This window comes from Rhinoderma darwinii, chromosome 10, assembly GCF_050947455.1.
Source record: "Rhinoderma darwinii isolate aRhiDar2 chromosome 10, aRhiDar2.hap1, whole genome shotgun sequence".
In the NCBI taxonomy this organism is placed as follows: Eukaryota; Metazoa; Chordata; class Amphibia; order Anura; family Rhinodermatidae; genus Rhinoderma; species Rhinoderma darwinii.
This window is the reverse complement of record NC_134696.1, coordinates 37,180,804-37,202,213: the sequence shown is the minus strand read 5'-3', so window position 1 is coordinate 37,202,213 and position 21,410 is coordinate 37,180,804. Positions and strand designations below refer to the sequence as shown.

At 38.8% G+C, this 21,410-nt stretch overlaps 1 protein-coding gene across 1 annotated transcript; it reads right to left on the bottom strand.

The window, feature by feature from the left end:
- Positions 1–383: 383 nt before the first annotated feature.
- HTR3B (5-hydroxytryptamine receptor 3B) lies at positions 384–21,060 on the bottom strand. The gene is made up of 9 exons (XM_075838752.1): positions 20,730–21,060; positions 19,716–19,888; positions 14,865–14,909; positions 14,378–14,487; positions 12,921–13,090; positions 12,057–12,214; positions 3,297–3,507; positions 1,403–1,603; positions 384–792 (listed from the first exon to the last, which is right to left on the bottom strand). The coding sequence occupies exons 1-9, from the start codon at positions 20,764–20,766 to the stop codon at positions 527–529; spliced, it is 1,371 nt and encodes a 456-aa protein (XP_075694867.1). The 5' UTR covers positions 20,767–21,060; the 3' UTR covers positions 384–526.
- Positions 21,061–21,410: the final 350 nt, after the last annotated feature.

The window sequence follows — 21,410 nt, the reverse complement described above, 5'->3', positions numbered from 1 at the left end:
AATCTGCAGCGTTTCTGCAGCAAATTACACCGAACATCAGAAAAATGCAAGAAATCAGTCCAATTTCCGCAGAAATAATTGACATGCTGCGGAACTAAAATAACTCACCGCAGGTAAATTTATGGACTGAATTTTTCCGCAGCGTGTTGATGACATTTGATAAATCACACCCACTTTGCTGCTACTGTATTCCGCTGCGTATTTTCTGTCCGCAATTCCGGATGGAAAATACTCAGCAATTCCGTTACGTGTGTACAAGCCCTTGTAGTCCAGAGCTGCGCTCACAATTCCTATTTGTGAATGTAGCTCAAGACTTTAACACAGACTGTAACTCATAATCAGTACATTATTGTGTAATGTATTTAATGTATTTACAGAGCTACTTAACTTTTTATATAGATAAATTCTATATGTAAACTGTAAGATAGTGTTTAAAGGTAATAATACAATTTAATGTAAAATATTTCTGATTCATCAAATATGTTTTTGTTTAATTGCAATGTCAAAACAAACAATATTAGTTCTTTTATGTAGGTATAGTGTATGAGCTCCATGCCCACCATAAAAATATTAGAGTAGCCGCGTAGGCTGTGAAGAGCAACAAATAGGCTCTGAACATAAGATTGTCTAATTTATAGCATAGATTAAGCCATTGGCTGTGCCAGGTTTCTTCTGACTCCATAAACTGTACGTAGGAACGAATCGAGGTCACCTCCTGTAGGATTTGCTCCATTAATGGATCATCGGATATTTCGGGGTTCTGGAACACTTCATCTACACCACAAAGGCCCTCTAGGATGGAAAAGAAATGTCACTTAGAGGGTTTGTCCATTCAGGCCATATTAGGACATATAAATATAATTTGGGTGGTCACGCTCTGGAAGACTTGGTGTGACCATATCTTAAATGGTGGCCCACACATTTGAATGAGCGCTGCATAATAATATACAGTATTACTGCAGACGAAATGTGTGGCCACCTGCAGCTTTCCTCAATGATATCAGTTGGCTTGCAGGGATTTCAACAGCCGGACTCAGGGATCAGTGTAACGCCAAAGGAGGCTGCTTTGTTTTGAGGAAGGGTTGTCATGATGGACAACCCCTTTAAACTTATCTCAACATGATGACTTGCTGAGAGGAAGTAGCTAAAAACTGGGCACTGGTAGGGTTTGGCAGGAACTCTCCCAACCAGTAATTGTTTGTGATGATTCTGAACAGTGGTTAATCTGATTCTTAATGAGAATGTATTATATTTTTTGATTACAAATGACAAATATTTATATATTTTGTAAATCTCTGGGGCCTCGAGCCCACATATCAGCACCAATATTATCTATGACATCAGATATTTCTATGACATCAGAAGATTCATTTTGTATTACCTTAAAGAACAATATATATACCTGCTGTTTCATTGGTTGAACCCATGGAGTTATCTTCCGTGTTTTCATCATAATGACTCCGTCTTCTCTTAGTGAGCATTGAACATTGAGATATTAGAAGAGCTCCAGATTCATCTTTGTCAACGTGAAGAAACTTTATCACCACAATAGATTTGCCAAGGCTTAAAACCATGAGGGCCATGCATACAATAAAGAACACACCTACAGAAATTGTTAAAAAAAGATTTTTCTTTTACATACAACTAATATTTTCTTTTTACGATATAAGTGTAACAGTCGCAACAAAATTATTCATCTTTTTCAGTTAGTCTCTAACGTAAACATATAAAAGGGTTGTCCCACGATGTGCTCCAGCTGATGAGTGGTTCAGACCAGGACCCTCATTTATTAGCCATCTATTACTCTTCTGTATTAGCCATCTATTACTCTCCTCTATTAGCCATCTATTAGTGCGTCTTGCTCTAGAGGACAGTCTTCCATGAATAGCCCATTGATTTTAACTAGAACTGTCAAACACAAATGACAGCTTATTGCTGGTCCTAGCAGCGGGACACCCTCTGATCAGCTTCCCACTGGGGATCTTTCTTTGCAGTCATTTTTTTAAAATTTTTATTGTTCATTTCCTTTCTAATTGCAAACTTAGGCAACTTTCTAAATAGTGTTTATTAAAAAGGAATATGAATTTCATCATAGGAGCAGAACACTGAAATTGACACAGTGCCGAATAATTTGTAATGGTGTCCATCATTTTGACAAAATATATTGCACTGACTGTCGTGCTATTTTTTCATGCAAACATGACAAATCTGCAATGGAGTCTCCGAACGGTGCCTCCAGCGCAGATGTGAACATAGCCTTAGGAGGGGTAAGCAGTACTGTAATAAAGCTCTGCTAGTAAATGAAAACTAGTGAAGAGAGCAGCATCCTGGACTTACAGCACTCTCACTACCAGCATGTATTACTGGGTGGGACATGACCACAGGAGAAAAGTCTAAAACTAGAGCAGGTTGCAAACCAAATATCAGGTGGTCTAAAAATGGATAAAGAAATTAAGATTGCCGCCTGAAACTTAATGCAAACTTTTGAAATCCAGGCAACCACTGACATATGTAATAATCCTATTTTTCCATGTCAAAGTTGTCCATAGACTTTAAGTTAATATACTGTATTATAAGTAATGTCCTAATATAAATTTTACTAACGGAATCTCTCTCTTTAAAGATAAGGACAATTATATTCCTGTGGAGCTGTGATAAATTTATCAAAGCACCATCAACATGTAAAGTAGCCTGTATTCTGTAAATGGAGTTCTCACAGGGCATTACTTAATGTGCCAATGAGCATGACGACAGTTACTGAATGTGGTTCCTTCACAAAATTAACTAAACTGATTGGCTTATTAAGGACATTTAAAGGGAGATACAATTTCAAGAACAAATCATGAGAGGGACCCGGTCATGACTATTCAGCCCCGTAAACCACCACCATGCCATAATACCTGACGTGCATAGGTTTGTAAAGATGCCCCAGTATATATTGGCTGATGCAGCATAACCTAGAAAACCAATTTATAAAACAACGTGCGCTGTATGCAAATTACCAGTGAAGAGTCGTCTGGGCGTAATTGTGATGCTGAAGAGTCAGGCAGTCCCTAAACACGATCCTGGCTTGATTGACATCCCCCAGGCTAGCTTGTAATGACATAGCTTGCACTGTTTTATAAGTTGTTTTTTTAGGTTATGCTGCATCAGCCAGTATATTCAGGGGCGAGTTATACAAGGATAGTGGCGGTTTAGGGGTCTGAAAAGTCATGACAGGTTCCCTTTAAACATGTTACCATCACTTGAACTTAGACACATATTAGTTGGTATTAGTTGTGGTTTGATGGACTCACCAATTAATGGTATACTTAAGGTGGTAGCTGGTAGTTCATCTGCCATGTTAACCCTAAAGACTGTGTATCCAACAAGGATACTGGTTTTAAACATGATCCGAGTCCCACTGTCAGGGGGCAGATAGAAGCTCATGAGGTCAACAATCATCAGTAGAATGCTAGGAACAAGAAGGCCTACAATATAGAGGAGGGGACGACGGCGGATAACAAGCTGGAAAACAAAATGAATTAGATAATGAGAATTTAACACAAGGTTGTTCATACTATATCGGGAGTCAAAGCAGCTGAGATGGTGCCATTGAAAGTGGGGATCCAGCTCAGATTAGTTTCCTCACCTAACTTGTGGGCAGTGTGGACTTGCATATGGCTCCCCACTCCAAAGGTTCCTCAATATTAGCAAGAAAGTGAGGCGGCAATGCCAATAGAAAAACTGTCCTTCTCTTATCCAAGAAATGGGAAATAAGCACTGTTTCATATATAGGTGTGATGGTGTGATCATACTGACATCCCACTTTATTTTTGCTATGAGAGCTCCCTCATTTCTAGGCATGCCCATGGAGTAAAGGAAATCTGTCACCACGTTTATGCTGCCCTCTCTGAGGGCAGCATGAAGTAGTGGAAAAAACGCTGATTTCAGCGCAGTGTTTGTTATATGCGCCTATGGTGAATTGGAAATTAAAACTTTATTAGTTGCATCACGATGTGAGCTACAAGTCCTCGGTATTCATGAGCTGTGGTCTCCCCCCTGCCCAGTTGCCATTTAACATCCGATGATTGACAGCTTTCTCCCTATGTACAGTAAAATGAGAGAGCTCTCAATTTCTGACATGTTGGGAATCTTTACCTGGGTGTTCCCAAAAAATGAATTTGGACTCACGTACTGTATGAAATAATGGATGGAACCTTGGCCTTAAAGTATCCTTATCATTTATAGGTAAAACCCCTCACTTCTTATGTTTTCCCGCCATCCTGCCCATCACCCAATTATCCTATTCTTGCCCTGTGGATTATTTGTCCACTACTGAGTATTTCATCACTTATTATTTATAGGTATAATTTAAAAAAAAATCTAAATCTAAATACATATATAATTTGGCCCAAGTGAAGATTTTAACCTATGACAGCATAATAAGTAGGGTTCTTTATTTGTCTTATCAATGAACATGACAGGGAGACCGTCTTCTTCCAAGGACTTCTGCAAGTATAATTTTCATTAACAACAGGAAAGACTTCGGGTCCTGGCAGTAAATATACAGATAATGTTACAGTAATTGCATGTAACATTATTTAAAGGAACAAAACTGATACACTGTGTTTTGTGCTACTGTGGGCACTGCACTTGGCATATCAAAGTGTATCAGTTATGTCTGGAGTGTTCCTTTAAAGGACTTGTACACTTTCCAATATCTATTTCACAGGGTACATGCAGTAATCCAGACAGTATTTTGGCTGAAAATACAAAAATGCAATAATTGTCAGAGGCAATTGGATACTCATGAGGAACCATGACAATTTAAAAACAGGTCCTTCCTAACCTGTGCAGCCTTAGAGGGGTTGTCCAGACTTAGGGCTGTTTTGTATACAGATGACCTATCGTGGGGGTCCCACAACCAGACCCTACACCGATCAGCTGTTCATGTCCAGAAACTATGCAGCTTAACTTCATTCTGAGGCTCAATACGTGATACCAAATTTATATAGGTTTTTTGATATTTTACTACTTTTATGGGGTTTTACCACATTCTGAGAGCCATAACTTTTTTATTTTTCCCTTGATTGAGCGGTATGAGGGCTTATTTTTTGCAGGCCGAGCTGTCATTTTTATTGGTACCATTTGGCTTTTTGATCACTTTTTACTACAATTCTTTTTAGGGCTCAGGTGACCAAAAAACAGGGATTTTGGCATTTCAATTTTTTTGTTTTTTACGGCATACACCGTGCGAGTTAAATAAGGATATATTCTAATAGTTCGGACTTTTACCAACGCAGGGATACCAATTTTGTTTCTTTTTTCTATTTTTCACATTACATTAGAGGAAAAATGGGAAAATGTTTTCATTGTTTTTATTTTTTTTAACTACTAATAACTTTATTAAACTTTTTTTTACACATCTTATTAGCCCCCCTATGGTTCTTGATCCAGTGATCATTAGAATGCTGGTACAATACATTGCAATACTAATGTATTGCAGTATATTGTCATTTGTACAGGCTTCTGTTAAGCCGTGCCAGAGGTAGACAGACAGAGGGCAGTCCTGGGGGTCTTTATTAGGCCCCTGGGCTGCCATGACACCCATCGGTCGCGATTGACCACAGCATTTGAGGGGATAAATGGCCAGGAACAGCACGATCGCTGTTCCTGCCTGCTAGTCCCGGTGTCAGGCGTAATACACAGCTGACACCCGTTGAATATGGAGCGTGCTCAGCCCGTGAGCGCGCTCCATACTTTCCTATGACACTTATCACGTACATGTATGTGATAGTGCCTGAAGGGGTTAATATGCCTAAAATTTTTGTAGGAAACTGAATAGATTATATTGTATTTACTACTGTATGAAGGTAGTACATTGAAAAATAGGATTAATGAATTATTAAACAAAAAGGTCTTCTGTGTTTGAAATACAACAAAGCCCAAAAGCAATTGATTATATTACAAGAGGAAAATTAAATGTTGGTTATTATCTGCCATTGCATCGGCATTAAAAAAGAACTCCAACAGGGAGCCATAAAGTCCCCTGCTGGTCCTCTACCCTGGCCCTCTTCCAAACAATATAATTAAAAAACATCCATCTTTCATCATCCTTTCCTGAATGCTGGGGTCTGGGGGGTGCTGGTGGTGCAGATTAGCATGTGCCACCAGCCCTTCTCTAGCAAACAGCAGCAACAAAAAATCTGAAGTCTGAATTACTTCTTAAGTAATAAAACAATGAGAGCATGGGACGGAAATGATGCAGGGTTTTTGTGCAGAAATTCTGCAGCAGATTGCAGTACCAACTATGTGGATGAAATTTGTACAAATCTCATCTACATACTGCGGAACATTTTCCGCACGGAAATCAGAGTATGCTGCGGATCTTCAAATATGTTGTGGCTTTTTGCGGCTGATTTTACCCTTTTCTAATGTATGAATCTGCTTATGAAATTCGCAGTAAATCTGTAGCAAAATACGCACTTGACCTGTGCCGATTTTGCTGTGGAAACGTTGCTGAGATTCTGCTAGCTGTGTGCGTTACCAAGACTTTTTAAGATTTCCCATTCCAAAATACATAACATATTGGGGCATCGAAAGTCCACAGCTTAAAAAAGTTTGGCTAATAAACCTGGTTCCATGGTCCAAATGGCACATAGCACCTGTAGGACACCCTTTTCCCGTGACTTTGGTTTGGGTCTTGATACTTTGCTGGCCCCAGGTCTTTGGTGATGGTTATCTGGCAATTGATTTTGCGGGTAAGGTTGGTGGAACTGAGACAGAGAAAAACGTAGTGCAGCATGGTTGACTGTGCGGGAAGTCTATTAGTTGTTTAACAAGGTCAGGATAAAACAGTCGAGTGCAGCGTCAAAAGATAAAGCACTAGAGGTGTAACTTGAAGCTGTAGGGGGCCCTAATGCAAAATCTGTAACAGGGCCCCTCCTAACAGTTATAATACTTGCATCGTCTAATGTAGCAGTGGACCTTCTCAGGCACAAGAGCTGGGGTGACACAGACGGAGGGATGAGCCTTTGGTGGTGCCCAATCATGCATCCACACCACCTCTAAACCATTCTTGGCTAGTTGCCAACAACCATCCCAAAAATCCCAATCCCACCACAAATCTCATAATCCAGTCTGCACTTCAATGCGCCCTCCCACAATTCCCAGTCCCATTATAGCATTGTGGATTATGTGGATTACCTGCAGCATTCCACAAGTCGCTAATGTAGCATTCCTTGAGCATATTTCTTTTCTGTTTTACGTTCTATGTAATGCGGTTGAAAACGTAAACATTTCGGAAATTGATGTCCAAATTAACAAGTGAATAGGGAAAAGTATAAAAAAAAGATTTGTTTTTAATTTACTGCATTTTCTTTTTCTTTTCCTTACTATTAACGACACACTGTGGAAAAACTGTACCTTTAAAGGGGGGGGGGGGTTTGCTGTATACACTATTGTTTAGAATTCCCATTGATGATAATGAACGGAATAAATCTAATTGGGAATTTGTACATGATGAGCACACAGAAGATGAAATAGAGGCCCTACGGTGTTAGCCTAATTGCTCTGCTGCTCGTCTAACCTTCTGCTGGTTCATTTGATAAGGTTCTCTTTATGATGCTATGAATTTCGGAAGCGCTCATTTATTCCACACATAATTCTCCCCCCTCCTCTTTATTTCACCCTCTGCTCATTTGTGAGCCATTGTCGCAATGATAATGATTTTGCCATTAAAGCTGAAATCACTGCTGCATGAGAGAGCTATGTCCCATGCCGGCCATTCATCTCCCTGTGTTTTGTGTGGTTATCTTGTCTTGCCAGGGTCGTTGTTAGTTCTGGACATGCCAAAGAATATAAAAAAGGGTGTCAACTTGGAGATCAGTTATCATGGAAGACTGGGGCACACAGGTTAATTATAATGTAATGGGGAATATGATAATAATTCGGTGCCCAGTAATGCCCTTGGCTCTACTAAAGGAAGACTATTGTGCAAGTTGTGGAGACAAAGTATAGCCATATTCATAGCAAGATCCACTCTACTACTTGCCATTTTGTGTATTGCTCATCTATTCTATGTGTGATGGAAAATGATGTTTTAGAAAAAACACATTTCAGCTTCGATAAAAGTAACTGAGCCCATGTTTAATTCATTCTAGTGATCAGCTGCATTCACTCTCTGCAAATATGTGCTGTCGACTGCCATAGATGTAAATAAGATGCCGGCACTGATATTAAGCTTATGATCTTGTAATGGTTCTTAACCCTTTCACGCCGCAGCCCTTTTTCAGATTTTAATTTTCGTTTTTCCCTCCCCACCTTCCAAAGGCCATAACGCCTTTATTTTTCCGTCGAAATAGTACTATGAGGGCTTGATTTTTGCGGGACAAGTTGTAGTTTTTCGTAGCACCATTTATTTAGCCGTATAATGTACTAGGAAACGGGAAAAAAAATTATTTGTGGGGTAGAAAATGAAAAAAACAGCGATTCCGCCTTGGTTTTTTGCGCGCCATTTTTACGGAATTCACTGTACAATTAAAACAACATATTCATTTTATTCTATGGGTCAATACAATTACGCCGATACCAAATATGTGTAGGTTTTTCTATATTTTACTACTTTTACAAGTAAAAACCTAAGTGTAAAAAAGAAAATTTATTTTGTTTCGCCAAATTCCGAGAGCCGTAACGTCTTTATTTTTCCGTCGATTAAGTTGTATAAGGACTTATTTTTTTGCGGGATAAGCTTTAGTTTTTAATAATACCATTTTGGTATAAATGTGACGGTTTGATCACTTTTTATTTCATTTTTTGTGGGAGATTAGGTGAACAAAAAATAGAGATTCTGGCGTTTACAATTTTTTTTTTTACGGCGTTCCCCATGCGGGTTAAATAATGATATATTGTGATAGTTCAGACTTTTATGGACGCGGCGATACCAATTATGTTTATTTATTTAATTTTTTACTATGCTCTAGGGGAAAAATGGGAAAATTGTGTTTTTTGAACTTTTAATATTTTTATTTTTTTACACAAAAAAAAAACTTTATTTAACTAATTTTTACATTTTTTATTAGTCCCCCTAGGGGACTTCAACCAGCGATCGTTAGATCGCTTGCATGATATACTGCAATACTAATGTATTGCAGTATATCGTGATTCTGACAGTCTCCTATGAAGCCCTGCCGGAGGCAGAGCTTCATAGGAGTACCAAGATGGCGGACATGGGGGACTTCGTCAGACCCCCAGGCAGCCGTGTGAACCAACGGCTCCCCCCGATCTCGCCGCGGGGGGGCCGTTGAGACGTTACAGGGGGTCGCCCCCCTGTTTTTAGTAATTTAAATGAGCCCATGTTCTCTATTGAACGCAGCATTTAACGGGTTAAACAAGCGGGATCGCGCTAAAGCGCGATCCCGCTCGTAACCCGGAAGTGTCGGCTGTAACACACTCGCTCTATGAGCCCGCTCCATATTCCCTTGTGAGCCCGCTCCATATTCCCCCACCCGGCGTGCGCCGTATATATACGGCGGATGTCGGGAAGGGGCTAAAAGAGATCAGTAAAGAGCAAGGCCATGAGTCGTCCTCTTCTGTCGGGTTAGTACAAATTCTTAGCCACTTCTGGTTTTGGAAAAACTGGGTGACCACCAATTTAGGCCCAATTTCAGCTGTCTAAGACTACTTAATGGTCAATCTACTTACATACAATGTTATACATCCCGCGCTGATTATTTAGGCAGCTTTGACTTTCAGCACTCTGGAAAAAAATGTGCTGACTCACCTTGTTAACTGGCCAAGCACATAAGATTTGACCCCCCTCCCTAAACATTAACCAAGAGTGCATGTCAGTTTTAATGGATAGAGGGAGATAATCCACTGCCAGACACTTCAGAAATCCAACATGCCCAGTCCTTGTTTGCCCGATCAACTGATCATTTATAGAATGATAGAAACTTTAGAGCACAGCACTTGGCATGTTTCCGTCCCTACCATAGACTTTAAATACAGCGACAGGCGTATATACGCTTAAACCCCACTCTATTTCATTTTCCTGGCAGGCGGTCTTGCTGCTGGGGGAATGGGGGACTCGGGAACCCCTGTTCTAGTGAGCGATGGGGGTTCAAGCGGTCAGACCCCCCCCCCCAGTGGATAGATGATACTTGTTACAATCTGAATACTCCCTTAACTGCTCATGTTTGGCTTTAGGTGTGGCTCAATGGACAAACTAAAAATAAAAGAAAATAATCTGGTAAAACATATCCTTGATATCCTTATCTTCCTTGATCCTATGCTGTCCCATTTCTCATTCCAAATGGAGGAAACCAGTTCTATGTGTAATCAAGGAGAAAACCATTTTGCCTTTCCCCCTGCTCATAGACTTCAATTCAAACTATTCCCAGGCTGGGAGGCAGCTTGTACCAGCAGAAACCTCCCTCCACTGCTCTATCTACAATAGGAGACCAGACACGCCAACTAAAAACCCTTAGCTAAGTCCCATTACTCAGTCATCCCATAGAACATTGGAGGAAAGAGGGAGATAGACCTTCTATGCCAGATTTCTACAAGGCTGTTTGTTTAACCATCTTACAACATTGTTTCCTACAATCTAAAATTCCTAAAGTTTTGCCTACAGAAGTAGTTTATTGGCAAGAAAGAAAAGAATCCAGTTAACTTAGCTGTTCTTTACCATGAACTAGTCCAGGTACACCGCCAATAAATGCCCTGACACAATAGGGATAATATTGTCTTTTAGAGAAGCACAAAAATTCTGCTCTTAGAAGAAAATGTACAGTACTGTCTTAGTGTTTATATATCCCATGCCTCCCGCTCCTCTATGAATCTGTACACATCCATGAATTTCAGTGCAATTCCTCTAACAGGTAATGGTGTGTGGCCTAATAGCTGTTTCTTGCATTACTTGATGTGCAGCTGTGTATTCCATACAACACGCTATCCTGTTCTGCGGTAATGAGGCTATATGGCTCATATGCAAATTAACGAGCTGTAGAATTTCAGCTTAGAGAAAGACGACATCTATTTGTAATTCAGAGCTAAACCACCAATTCTGCTCCTACAGAAACTAGATAATAACGTTTCACATTTGTTTTCATGCTTAATACAATCTATGGATCATGAAATGCTTGGATCACCAAGACTAGGAGTTCCCTGACTGGTGCAAAACCTATATTTTATGTCATCTAGATACATTTTAGAAAATCATTTATAAATCATCTAAAATGTATCTGCATGCATGCCCTTTTCTATTCATTGCATATATAAACACATCCATGTGCGGATTTATTGACCTATTTAAATTCATAATGTACAACGGCCAGTCAAGAATATTGGAACTTCCCAGTTAGGACGGTCTTTCATTTTCTCTCAGCTATGTGACCACTCTGGGAGCATATTGATAAAAAAAAGTATAAGCAATTACTGTGCAAAAACTATTTGGCATTAAATATACTATTTAGTCGCTATGAAATGGGCACAAAACTGGGCATCGGGACAGCTCACAATATGCAAAATTGTCAAAAGTGTCTGAGTATGAAATTGTGGCTGTTGGTTCACATCCCAACAACTCCACCCTGTATTCCCTGGAAAGGGGGCCTGACACCAGCTCACTCTTTGTTTTAATAAGGTAGTGTACCCTTTGGCTAGTTCCCAGCTCCAATTTTTGAGAACACTGCATTGCAGGTTCACACTGCAGTAAGTCATGAAGCAAATCTAAGCTGGGGGTCAACTTCTTCCATAGAAGCAACGGGGCTGCTATTTTGTATACAGGCTGTTGGCCACCAGGGAATAGGTATTGGATATATTGTTCAGCCATGTTGCTTACATAATCATATTAATAGTGTCACTTTCTGGTTTCATTTTTGGAAAAAATCTGGAATTAATGTTTAGGCCTCAAGCACGCAGCTTTTCCATGGCTCCTTATAAAGCTCTGAGTTCTAGAGAGCCGTGATACTAAAATAAAATTCCCCAGATTATACAGACTTTGCCAACTTTCACGAAACGGCCGTCTGCCATCCCTAATATATGGCCAGCTTAAAAGAAGAAAATCATTGACATACATTAAACTGGACCTGAGCGAAGCTTCCACCCTGGGTATGTAGAATCTCGTAGTTGGATGGTACAGACAGAAGTTCCCACTCCCCATCATTCAGAAATATGCTCTTATCATTGCTGATGTCCTCATAGCTCCTCCAGATGGTAAGATTGAGATCATTCACTAAAATAAAAGTCAATTGATATGGTTATATAGGTTCTTATATAATAATTGGTTGCATTTGTCAATTATATAATCGATTTGGATGGAGCAACTGACTGATCATAACAGCTGTGTATTGCCCCCTTGAAAAAAAATCCATTGAAGGTTTCTGGATAATATCGATGACCTGGTTGTGGAACTGCTGACAATTTTTGCAAGTGTAGGACCTTGTTTCTGGATACCGCTCTAATCTCGCTTCTTTGGATTTGTCACCTGGTACCTGTTGTTTTACTTCTGGTTCTCACCATTGGCCCATCTTCTGACTCTGTCTTTGTCTCATTTTCTGGCTTGTGGCATCCTGACCGCTCTCCTAGTGATGACCCTTGGCTCCATACCAGACTTTGCCTCAGCTCCAGACGTTCCTAACAGTCTGCCAGCTATCAATCGGTGACTACTCTGAGGACCGTGACCTTAGAATATGACTGGGAAAGACCGTATCTCCTTGTGGAAGTTAAGGATGAGGAACGGGGAGATAGATATACTGACCAATGTACTATACATTATCCATTAATATCACCTAACAGTGTAGCCACTACTACAATTCTTACCCACCAACCCAGCATTCACCTCATGCTGCAAGTGTCTCTAACTCCCTGAATCCTCCATAGTTATTATACCCTGCATGTGTATTTATTTCATTTAGAAAAGCAACTGCTACTTCTTTTACCTGTATGTAAACAGCTGCTGAAGGTCAGGCTGCAGTTCTGTATATCAAATGGGAAGGCATATGTCTCCAGACTGCACGCTGACACCACCTGCATGGGCTTGTAATTCCTGATGGTTCCAGAAGAGTTCACATACACATATGGCAAATCGGGTGACTTCCCATCTTCAACACTGTAGGGCAAAAAAATAAGTTTGTCACCCCAATGTACTTTATAGCAATAAAACAGACAAATAAAGAAATAATGTAATTGACTGTTATAGCGTTTTTATTATAGTGCATTTTTTAACCAATTTGCAGTTAAATGTGCAAATAGTAATACGGAAACACATAACATAAGTCTACATGCATCAATTGTGTGAATTAGCATCCCATTGTTATCAACTATTTACTTATATGGAATACAATGGGGGAGTTTGGAAGAAAAAAAAAAAGTTTCAATCCTAGAGGTGTCCAGAGCAGATCTTGGTCTCTTAGGGCCTATTCACATGGCAAATTCTGCATTTGGCGGTTTTATTGTAGACATATTTTATCTGACACGGGCCCATCATTTGCAGTGCCCACTGCCTAACCTAACATCCAGCTAAAGTTAGTAAATATTGTTGAACTAATAGGGCATACATACTGTATGGCTTTAACTGTCAATCCACACGCTGCAGACTTTTTACATTGTGGATTATAAAGCACAAACCCGCAACAAATCTATGGCAAAATCCGCATGTGTTAGATGCAGATTATGATGCAAATTTTTGTGCGGATTTCACCCTTTGTATTGCAAAATATGAAATCCATAGTAATCATTCATGTCAAATCCACAACAAAATTAACATACGGTCGATTAGGAGATCCACCACATGCCCTCAATTCCATACTGATTATTTCCACTATATGTGGATGGGGCTTTTAAAACTTCATCCAGTATTATACTGTAAATTGCTACAGGTCTTCAATGTCAAAATCCGCACTGAAAGTCCAAAGCAATTCTACAGCATGTTAATATACCCAGGGGCATGGCTGTTTAGGGTTGCGAATTTCTGTCCCAGATTTGAAGTTTAATGGAAATCTGCTGCCTTTTCCGCAACATCTTTACAGATGGGCAAATTTTCCATTGAAATCAATGAGAGGCAGAACTTCATGTGTGAACCTAGCCTTATAGGGTAGCCACTTTCTTCCTTCTGGAGAAGAGCCATTTTGTAAACTTTTCTCATTGATCATTACATAAAGACTCAAGAGACAATGGCACAATGTTCATGCACTACATGTGCTCTATATGTTTAGTGGCATTTATTGGAGACTATAGAGCTCTTTAAACTGACCCCATTTCTAAACTGTAGAGTAGTAAATGTGTTTCACCTCACTGCTTTATCTAGAGTTACTCTTATATAGGGTGTACCTATATACAGTAGTCTAAAAACAGTGGATTCCAAAAGTACTTTGACATGACATTAACGGTTACATACAATTCATTAATAACAATGTCCGGAACCCAAATGGCACTGAGTGGTAGGGATATTTCTCCAATTCCATCAAACTGACTTGAATTCCAGGCCAGAAATTCATCCTTCCACATCTGGAAGAAAAAAAAGTAAATCTGAAAAATATATAAAATATATAAATCTACACGTTTGCTATAATATTCTTAAAGGGGTTGTCTCATGAAGACAACCCCTGTCCATATGCCCTGTTAGCGCATATAGAGATCATAGAGGAGATCCCCCGCCTGTGACATCCCTCTATGAGCTGGAAGGGAGAGCCATTCTGTGGCTCCAACTCCGTCGGGCACGGCCGCCCATGCAGTTGCAGGGTAAATGTCTAGCCAAACAGACCTTGCCCTGGCAATCACAGCTGCTCACCAGAGCTTAGAGAAGCTGGATTGCTATGCCGACTTCCTGTTAAGAAGAAATTGTCTTCATAAAATGTAATCTAGAAATAATGTATTACACATACCTGTCTGTACCAAATACTGGTTGTCAACTTCTGATTTTGCCCATCCTGGAAGATAATGAATATCATGTGTAAAATCTAGAAGATTATCCAAAGATAATGGCAAAAAATCGGAATCGTATAAAGAAGACTGGAAAATCCGGAGTAAGTGGAAAACAATTAAAATTTCTGACGGTGTAAAAGTTTTTTTTTAAAATATTTGTAATGAAAGATTAAGCTCCCGGATTTACACTATTTATTTAATAGTTTAAAATAAACAAAATGAAAAATATGGGGCACGGCTTAGGGTGCTATACCAGGGCTTGCATTTGTTTTCTACTATAACAATGGTGTTGCTACAATACTGAAATTTCAATTAATACAGGTAAAATATCAAGAAGTGTTCTGTATAGATAGTGGTAGGTTAGGTTCTAAAGGAAACAAATTCACTAATCTTGACTTTTGTTTAGTTGATAAGGTTTTATTCACATCTGTATTTTGGTTTTCCATTGTTCTGTTCTGTCATTGGAACAGAAAAAAATGAATTGCCACATTCGTTACATGATGGACACCAACGGTGCCCAACAAAAACAAAACCCATTGACTTTATTGGGTTCCATCAGGTTTCCGTCAGGATGGCCATCGTTTTACTGGAGAAAATAGCACAGCATTTCGGACCGGGTATGCTCCTAGTGGTGCCTCCCTCACAGATGTGAACATAGCCTAAGAAATACAGACAGAGGTGTAACTTGAAGCTCTCGGGCCTCAATGCAAAATCTATAACAGTGCCCCCCCCCCCTACCATATATCATTTATAATACTGGTGTCTTTTTATGCGGCTATGGGGCTTTTGGGCCCCCTTAGGCTTGGCTGTCACCATTACTCCCATAGGCAGTTATCAGGTGTCACTATCGTAACAAGATCTGCACCTGAGTGATCATCACATGGCCAGAGGCTCGGCTGTCACCGTTACTTCCATAGGCATGATGGAGAAAACTGTGTGAATACTCTGCCTCCTCTCTAATTCTTCCTCCTTTCTCTGCTGACATCATGACATCAGAGTGACGTTGCAGCAGACTGCGCAGGCAGTGCAAAAGAGCAGGCAACATTGGACTCCTCTTAGGAACAGGGATAGGTAAGTACTGAGAACCGGCCAATATTATATAGGGGAACAATTTATTATAGGGCACTTTGCTGTATGGCATTCTTGATAAGTTGCTGTATGTCAGTATTATTCAGTCAGTATATGGCGGTAATTTTAGTTTGCTGTGTGTCTGTATTACTCACTCCCTGTATGGCAGTATTATTCAGTTACTCTATAATGCTATTATTCAGTCATTTTATGGTGGTAGTATTATTCAGTTACTCTATGGTGGTATTATGTAGTCATTATATAGTAATGTTATTCAATTACTCTATGGTGGTATTATTTAGTCGTTGTAAGGTAGTATTATTCAGTTAGTTTATGGTGGTATTATTTAGTCGTTGTATGGTAGTATTATAAGGTTACTCTATGGTGGTATTATTTAGTCATTGTATGGTAGTATTATTCAGTTACTGTATGGTGGTATTATTCAGTCATTGTATGATGGTATTATTTAGTCACTGTATAGTGGTATTATTCAGTCACTGTATGGTGGTATTATTCAGTCGTTCTATGATGGTATTATTCAGTCACTGTATGGTGGTATTATTCAGTCACTGTATGGTGGTATTATTCAGTCACTGTATGGTGGTATTATTTAGTCATTGTATGGTTGTATTATTCTGTCGTTATATGATGGTATTATTTAGTCACTGTATAGTGGTATTATTCAGTCACTGTATGGTGGTGTTATTCAGTCGTTCTATGATGGTATTATTCAGTCACTGTATGGTGGTATTATTCAGTCGTTCTATGATGGTATTATTCAGTCACTGTATGGTTGTATTATTCAGTCACTGTATGGTTGTATTATTCAGTCACTGTATGGTGGTATTATTCAGTCACTGTATGGTAGTGTTATTCAGTCACTGTATGGTGGTATTATTCAGTCACTGTATGGTGGTATTATTCAGTCACTGTATGGTGGTATTATTCAGTCACTGTATGGTGGTATTATTCAGTCACTGTATGGTAGTGTTATTCAGTCACTGTATGGTGGTATTATTCAGTTACTGTATGGTGGTATTATTTAGTCATTGTATGGTTGTATTATTCTGTCGTTATATGATGGTATTATTCTGTCACTGTATAGTGGTATTATTCAGTTGCTCTATGGCTGTATTATTTACTTACTCTATGGTGATATGATTCTGTTATTCTATGGTGGTTTTATTAAGTCGCTGTATAGTGGTATCATTACGTCTCCTTATGGTGTCATTATTCACTCACTTTATGGTGCTATGATTCACTCACTATGTGGTGGTAATATTTTTTTGTGTGGTGTGGAGGGTATTTGGTTGTTGTATAGACTTATTTTTTGGTCACTGTACTATGAAGAGGCATACTTTTCTATATAGATTGGTGTTTGTGATTGAGCAAATTATTTACGAGTGGTGTTAATGCAGGACAAACATCTATGAATACAGATTGCAGATCCTGTTACAACATAGTGTACTGTATTTCCCCCCACAGAACACGACTTTTCAGGAACACTTCCCACACTAATGAACACCAGGACATAAATGAAAAACATAATTTGCGTCAGCAAAAGTCTCGGGAGATCTTCATTTGGCATTTATCCTGCAGTGCAGTTGCTTCTGAGAACTGGTGGAACTGCGTTAATATTTAACCTCCATTAAATGAATAGGGGAGTAATTCAGCCGCAGTGCCTAGGGCAGCGTGAGCTGTAAATACAACCTGGATATGCAAACACCAAAAATGTCTATAGTTGCAATACCCCTATAATGAAATTTACTAACAGTGCTGAGTAATTTGAGATCTATGACAGTGAGGAGTATGTCATAATAACATAAGTGTTTTATTGTATAATAATATAGCAACCAATAAAAAAAATAAAAAAAAAAGTTAAATAAGAGAAGGTGTAATTGATCAAGGTCTACAAAAGTCACAAGAATACTTTAATTCCATGTTTGCAATTGACTAGATACCATTAGAAAGTTTTTGTACTGACCAACCCGATTCATTACTTAATTGTACGAAAGGCAAAAAAAATAAATATAATAATGATGATGATAATAATAATAATAATTCATAATAATAATGATGATTATAATAACTATAATAATGATGATAATAACTATTATAATAATGATGATGATGATGATAATAATAATTATTAATTGTGTTATTATTAAAAAGAAATAAACTACTGACTCAATAACTTTGTAAAAAGTCTGTTTCTTGAATAATTGCGCTCTTGTATTGATTACTTGTTTTCTATGTAGTTGTTTCTGGTTTGTCTTTGATTAAATGGAACGTCACCTTCCGATGACACATTAAACAAATCACTGGCTTCTCTCACTATTTTAATTAGTTGCTGAGTCATTAATCAGGATGTTGAGGAGAACAATGTTATTCGGGGGTTCAAACAACAGTTCTTCAGGAGAGAATATACTGCAGTGGAAGCTTGTTTACTACCTGAGACTGCATGTTCACCCTAGGGTATCAATGCTGCAATGTTTTCCATGTTGACCCTGTTTGGAATCCTCCAATAAAACTAATAGCATAGTTAGTATCATTTTAAATATAGGTGTAAGCCAAAATATTCATAACATATGTATTCATATCACTTAGTACAACTTTAAAGAAAATATTTGCAAATGATATAATATGCACATAGTCTGAAGGTCTTCTTTATAATGGCCAGGAGTTGTCATCCACTTATTCCCCATTAGTTGCCGCATGGGAACTACAAAGTTTCACTTATAAAATTTAAGGGCCCTATTTAATAATTTATGTTATTCACACCTCCTTAGAAAATATGTTGCCTTTCATTTCATAGTGTAAAAGCACTGGTCCCGACTCCCAATTAATATTCTTTTCTCCTTTCCCCATGGATCCGCTAAGTATGGGCCATAGAGGCTGCATCAAAATCATATTATTCCCCTTCATTCCAAAATCAATGCAACATTTGACTCCATAGGGTTTGCTTATAGTCAAATAAATAGTTTGGAGACACATAGGTCTGCATCGGAGCTGTATACGCTGAATTGAACATTATTGTAAAGGAATTGTCTCATTAAAACAACTCCTGTCCCTAAGTACTATTCTCGCATATGCATCTAAAATGTAAATACTTAAACAGGCCCAGCTCAAATAAATAACATGTAATAAATATACCTCCGGAACCGCCAGAGTGGGAGCCACTCTTACTCTGCTGCTCTCCCCTCTAAGAGCCAGAGCGGAGAACAGCAAAATAATAGTGGCTCCTACTCTGGCGGACCCGGCAGTCCAGTTATTACACAAGCCATGCATTTGAGCTGGACCTGTTACATTTTTTGACATTTTAGAAGCATTGGAGCAATAAAATGGTTGCGAAAGTATTCATAAAATAAAATTAAAGGGTTATTTCCACCTTAGACATTTATGGCATAACCACGGGATATGCCAGGAATGTCTGATAGATACGGATCCCAGCTCTTAGACTTGCACCTATCTTGAGAACAGGGGTCATCCGACCCCCGCCTTAATTGGCGAAGCAGTGGGCGGCTGCCGCATCCAGACGTGAATCAATAGAGACATGGCCGCTATGACCCCCATTCTCAACATACCGGTCCCAGAGCTGGGACCCAGGTACGGGTCTCAGAGCTGGGACCTGCATCTATCAGATATTTATGTCTAAGGTAAGAATACCCCTTTAAGATTTAAATACAAACATTGATTTAAAAAAAAATTACAAATAAAATGAAAAAATATAAATGTTGGCTTACAACATCCAAGACAGCATGGACAAAGAGGTCTATGTACACTGTGGTGGCTTCGCTCCATTTCCTCACTGGTCTGACACCTTTACTGTAGTTGATCAAAAGATTATTTGTCAGATGAAGTAAACTCGAATTCTTTATTTGCGGAACATCAATGGCAAATGTCTCTAGTAAGATAGCTGGAAAAAAAATTTGAATTTCTAATATTACCCAAGACTGGGCTGCCTGGATGAAGTTATTGGTGTTCTAGTCCGGCTAAATCATAATAAATTTTAGATGACCCAAACCCTTTCTAGAAAAGCGATCCCACATTAATGATGTACACAATTCGAGAGATGGAAAGAAGATCTGCAATAAAAACAAAAAATGTAAGTATATATTACTAGTGGTAAGTACTAGTACTTACTAGTAGTAATATATACTTACATTTTTTGCACCACTTCAGGTCAAAAATGATGGTGATGATGATTATATATAGGATAATGTACCCTGTACCGTAAATGATAAGAATGTTAAAAGTCACTAAGGGTATAAAAGCACAAGGCTGCGGGCTGAGTACATTTACACAGGTAAGGGATGATGTCTAATATTCCTAATAATTTATAGTAGACAGTGCAATGCAGAACCTAATTTTAGAAGAAGAAAAAAAAAAAGAAGATTCCCATTCATTATTTATTGATTGATATGAAATGTCCTTATCATAGAATCTGTAAATAATGGAATTAAATATATTCATTACTGTATATTGCATCTCTGGATTCTTAAAATATCTGTAATATTCTCATTAAAATACATTCAGCCATAGGATTTACATTGAAATCACACCCGAGCAGAACAATCAATGACTTCTGACATCTGATCAATATCTTCCACTGCACACAGAGAATTATACAAGTAAAACTTTACACAACTGAAGGTGAAATGGAAGTTACAGATTTTCACAGCGAGTTCTGTCATTCTGTTCAGTTACAGTAATTCTCGAGCACGCATTACACATCCATGTAGAGTAAATAATCTTACCTGATATCAAGATCGTCCTCACTGATAGATAAGCCATTGAAGTAAAGTTTCTGCATCAGACTTGGGTCTCTGAAGAAAGGGGCAGCTTCTTGCTGGGTACTTAGGAGAATCCGCACCGTATACAAACACTCCGAGGCCTGGACTCCGTGAAGGAAACATCTACAGTTACCTGTAACTCTCCATCTACCCTCCTCATTTTAGTAATCCTATTAAAAGTCTGATTTAATCTTTTCCTACAGAATTGCAGATACCACAAGCTCTTGAAAAGCTCCAAATGAAGAGTTAATTGGATTTAGTGGAGATCTTTTACCTGTGGCTTCGGTCCAGCTTGTATGCATGACTTTCATAGCAGGCTAATAAGAACGTCCAAAATAGCATCTGCAACAGAAAAGATAAAGCCATCTTGGATCAATGTGGCCTAATGGAAGGCATGAAGGACACTCTTAAAGGGGGTCGAGTGCAAACCGTAAAATCCATACCTATGTTTCCGAAACAATATGTGCATTCAAGTATCAACCATTTTCCCTACTTAGAAAATATTCTGTAGATCACATATCACAATGTGCAGTCCAGGGGCCACGTGTGCCTAAATGATGTGACCTGCAGTAGTAGAATAAGTCATAATGTACAATGTGTCTGTCCCATATTGTCCTACATTACTGGACCAACTACTGTAAAAAC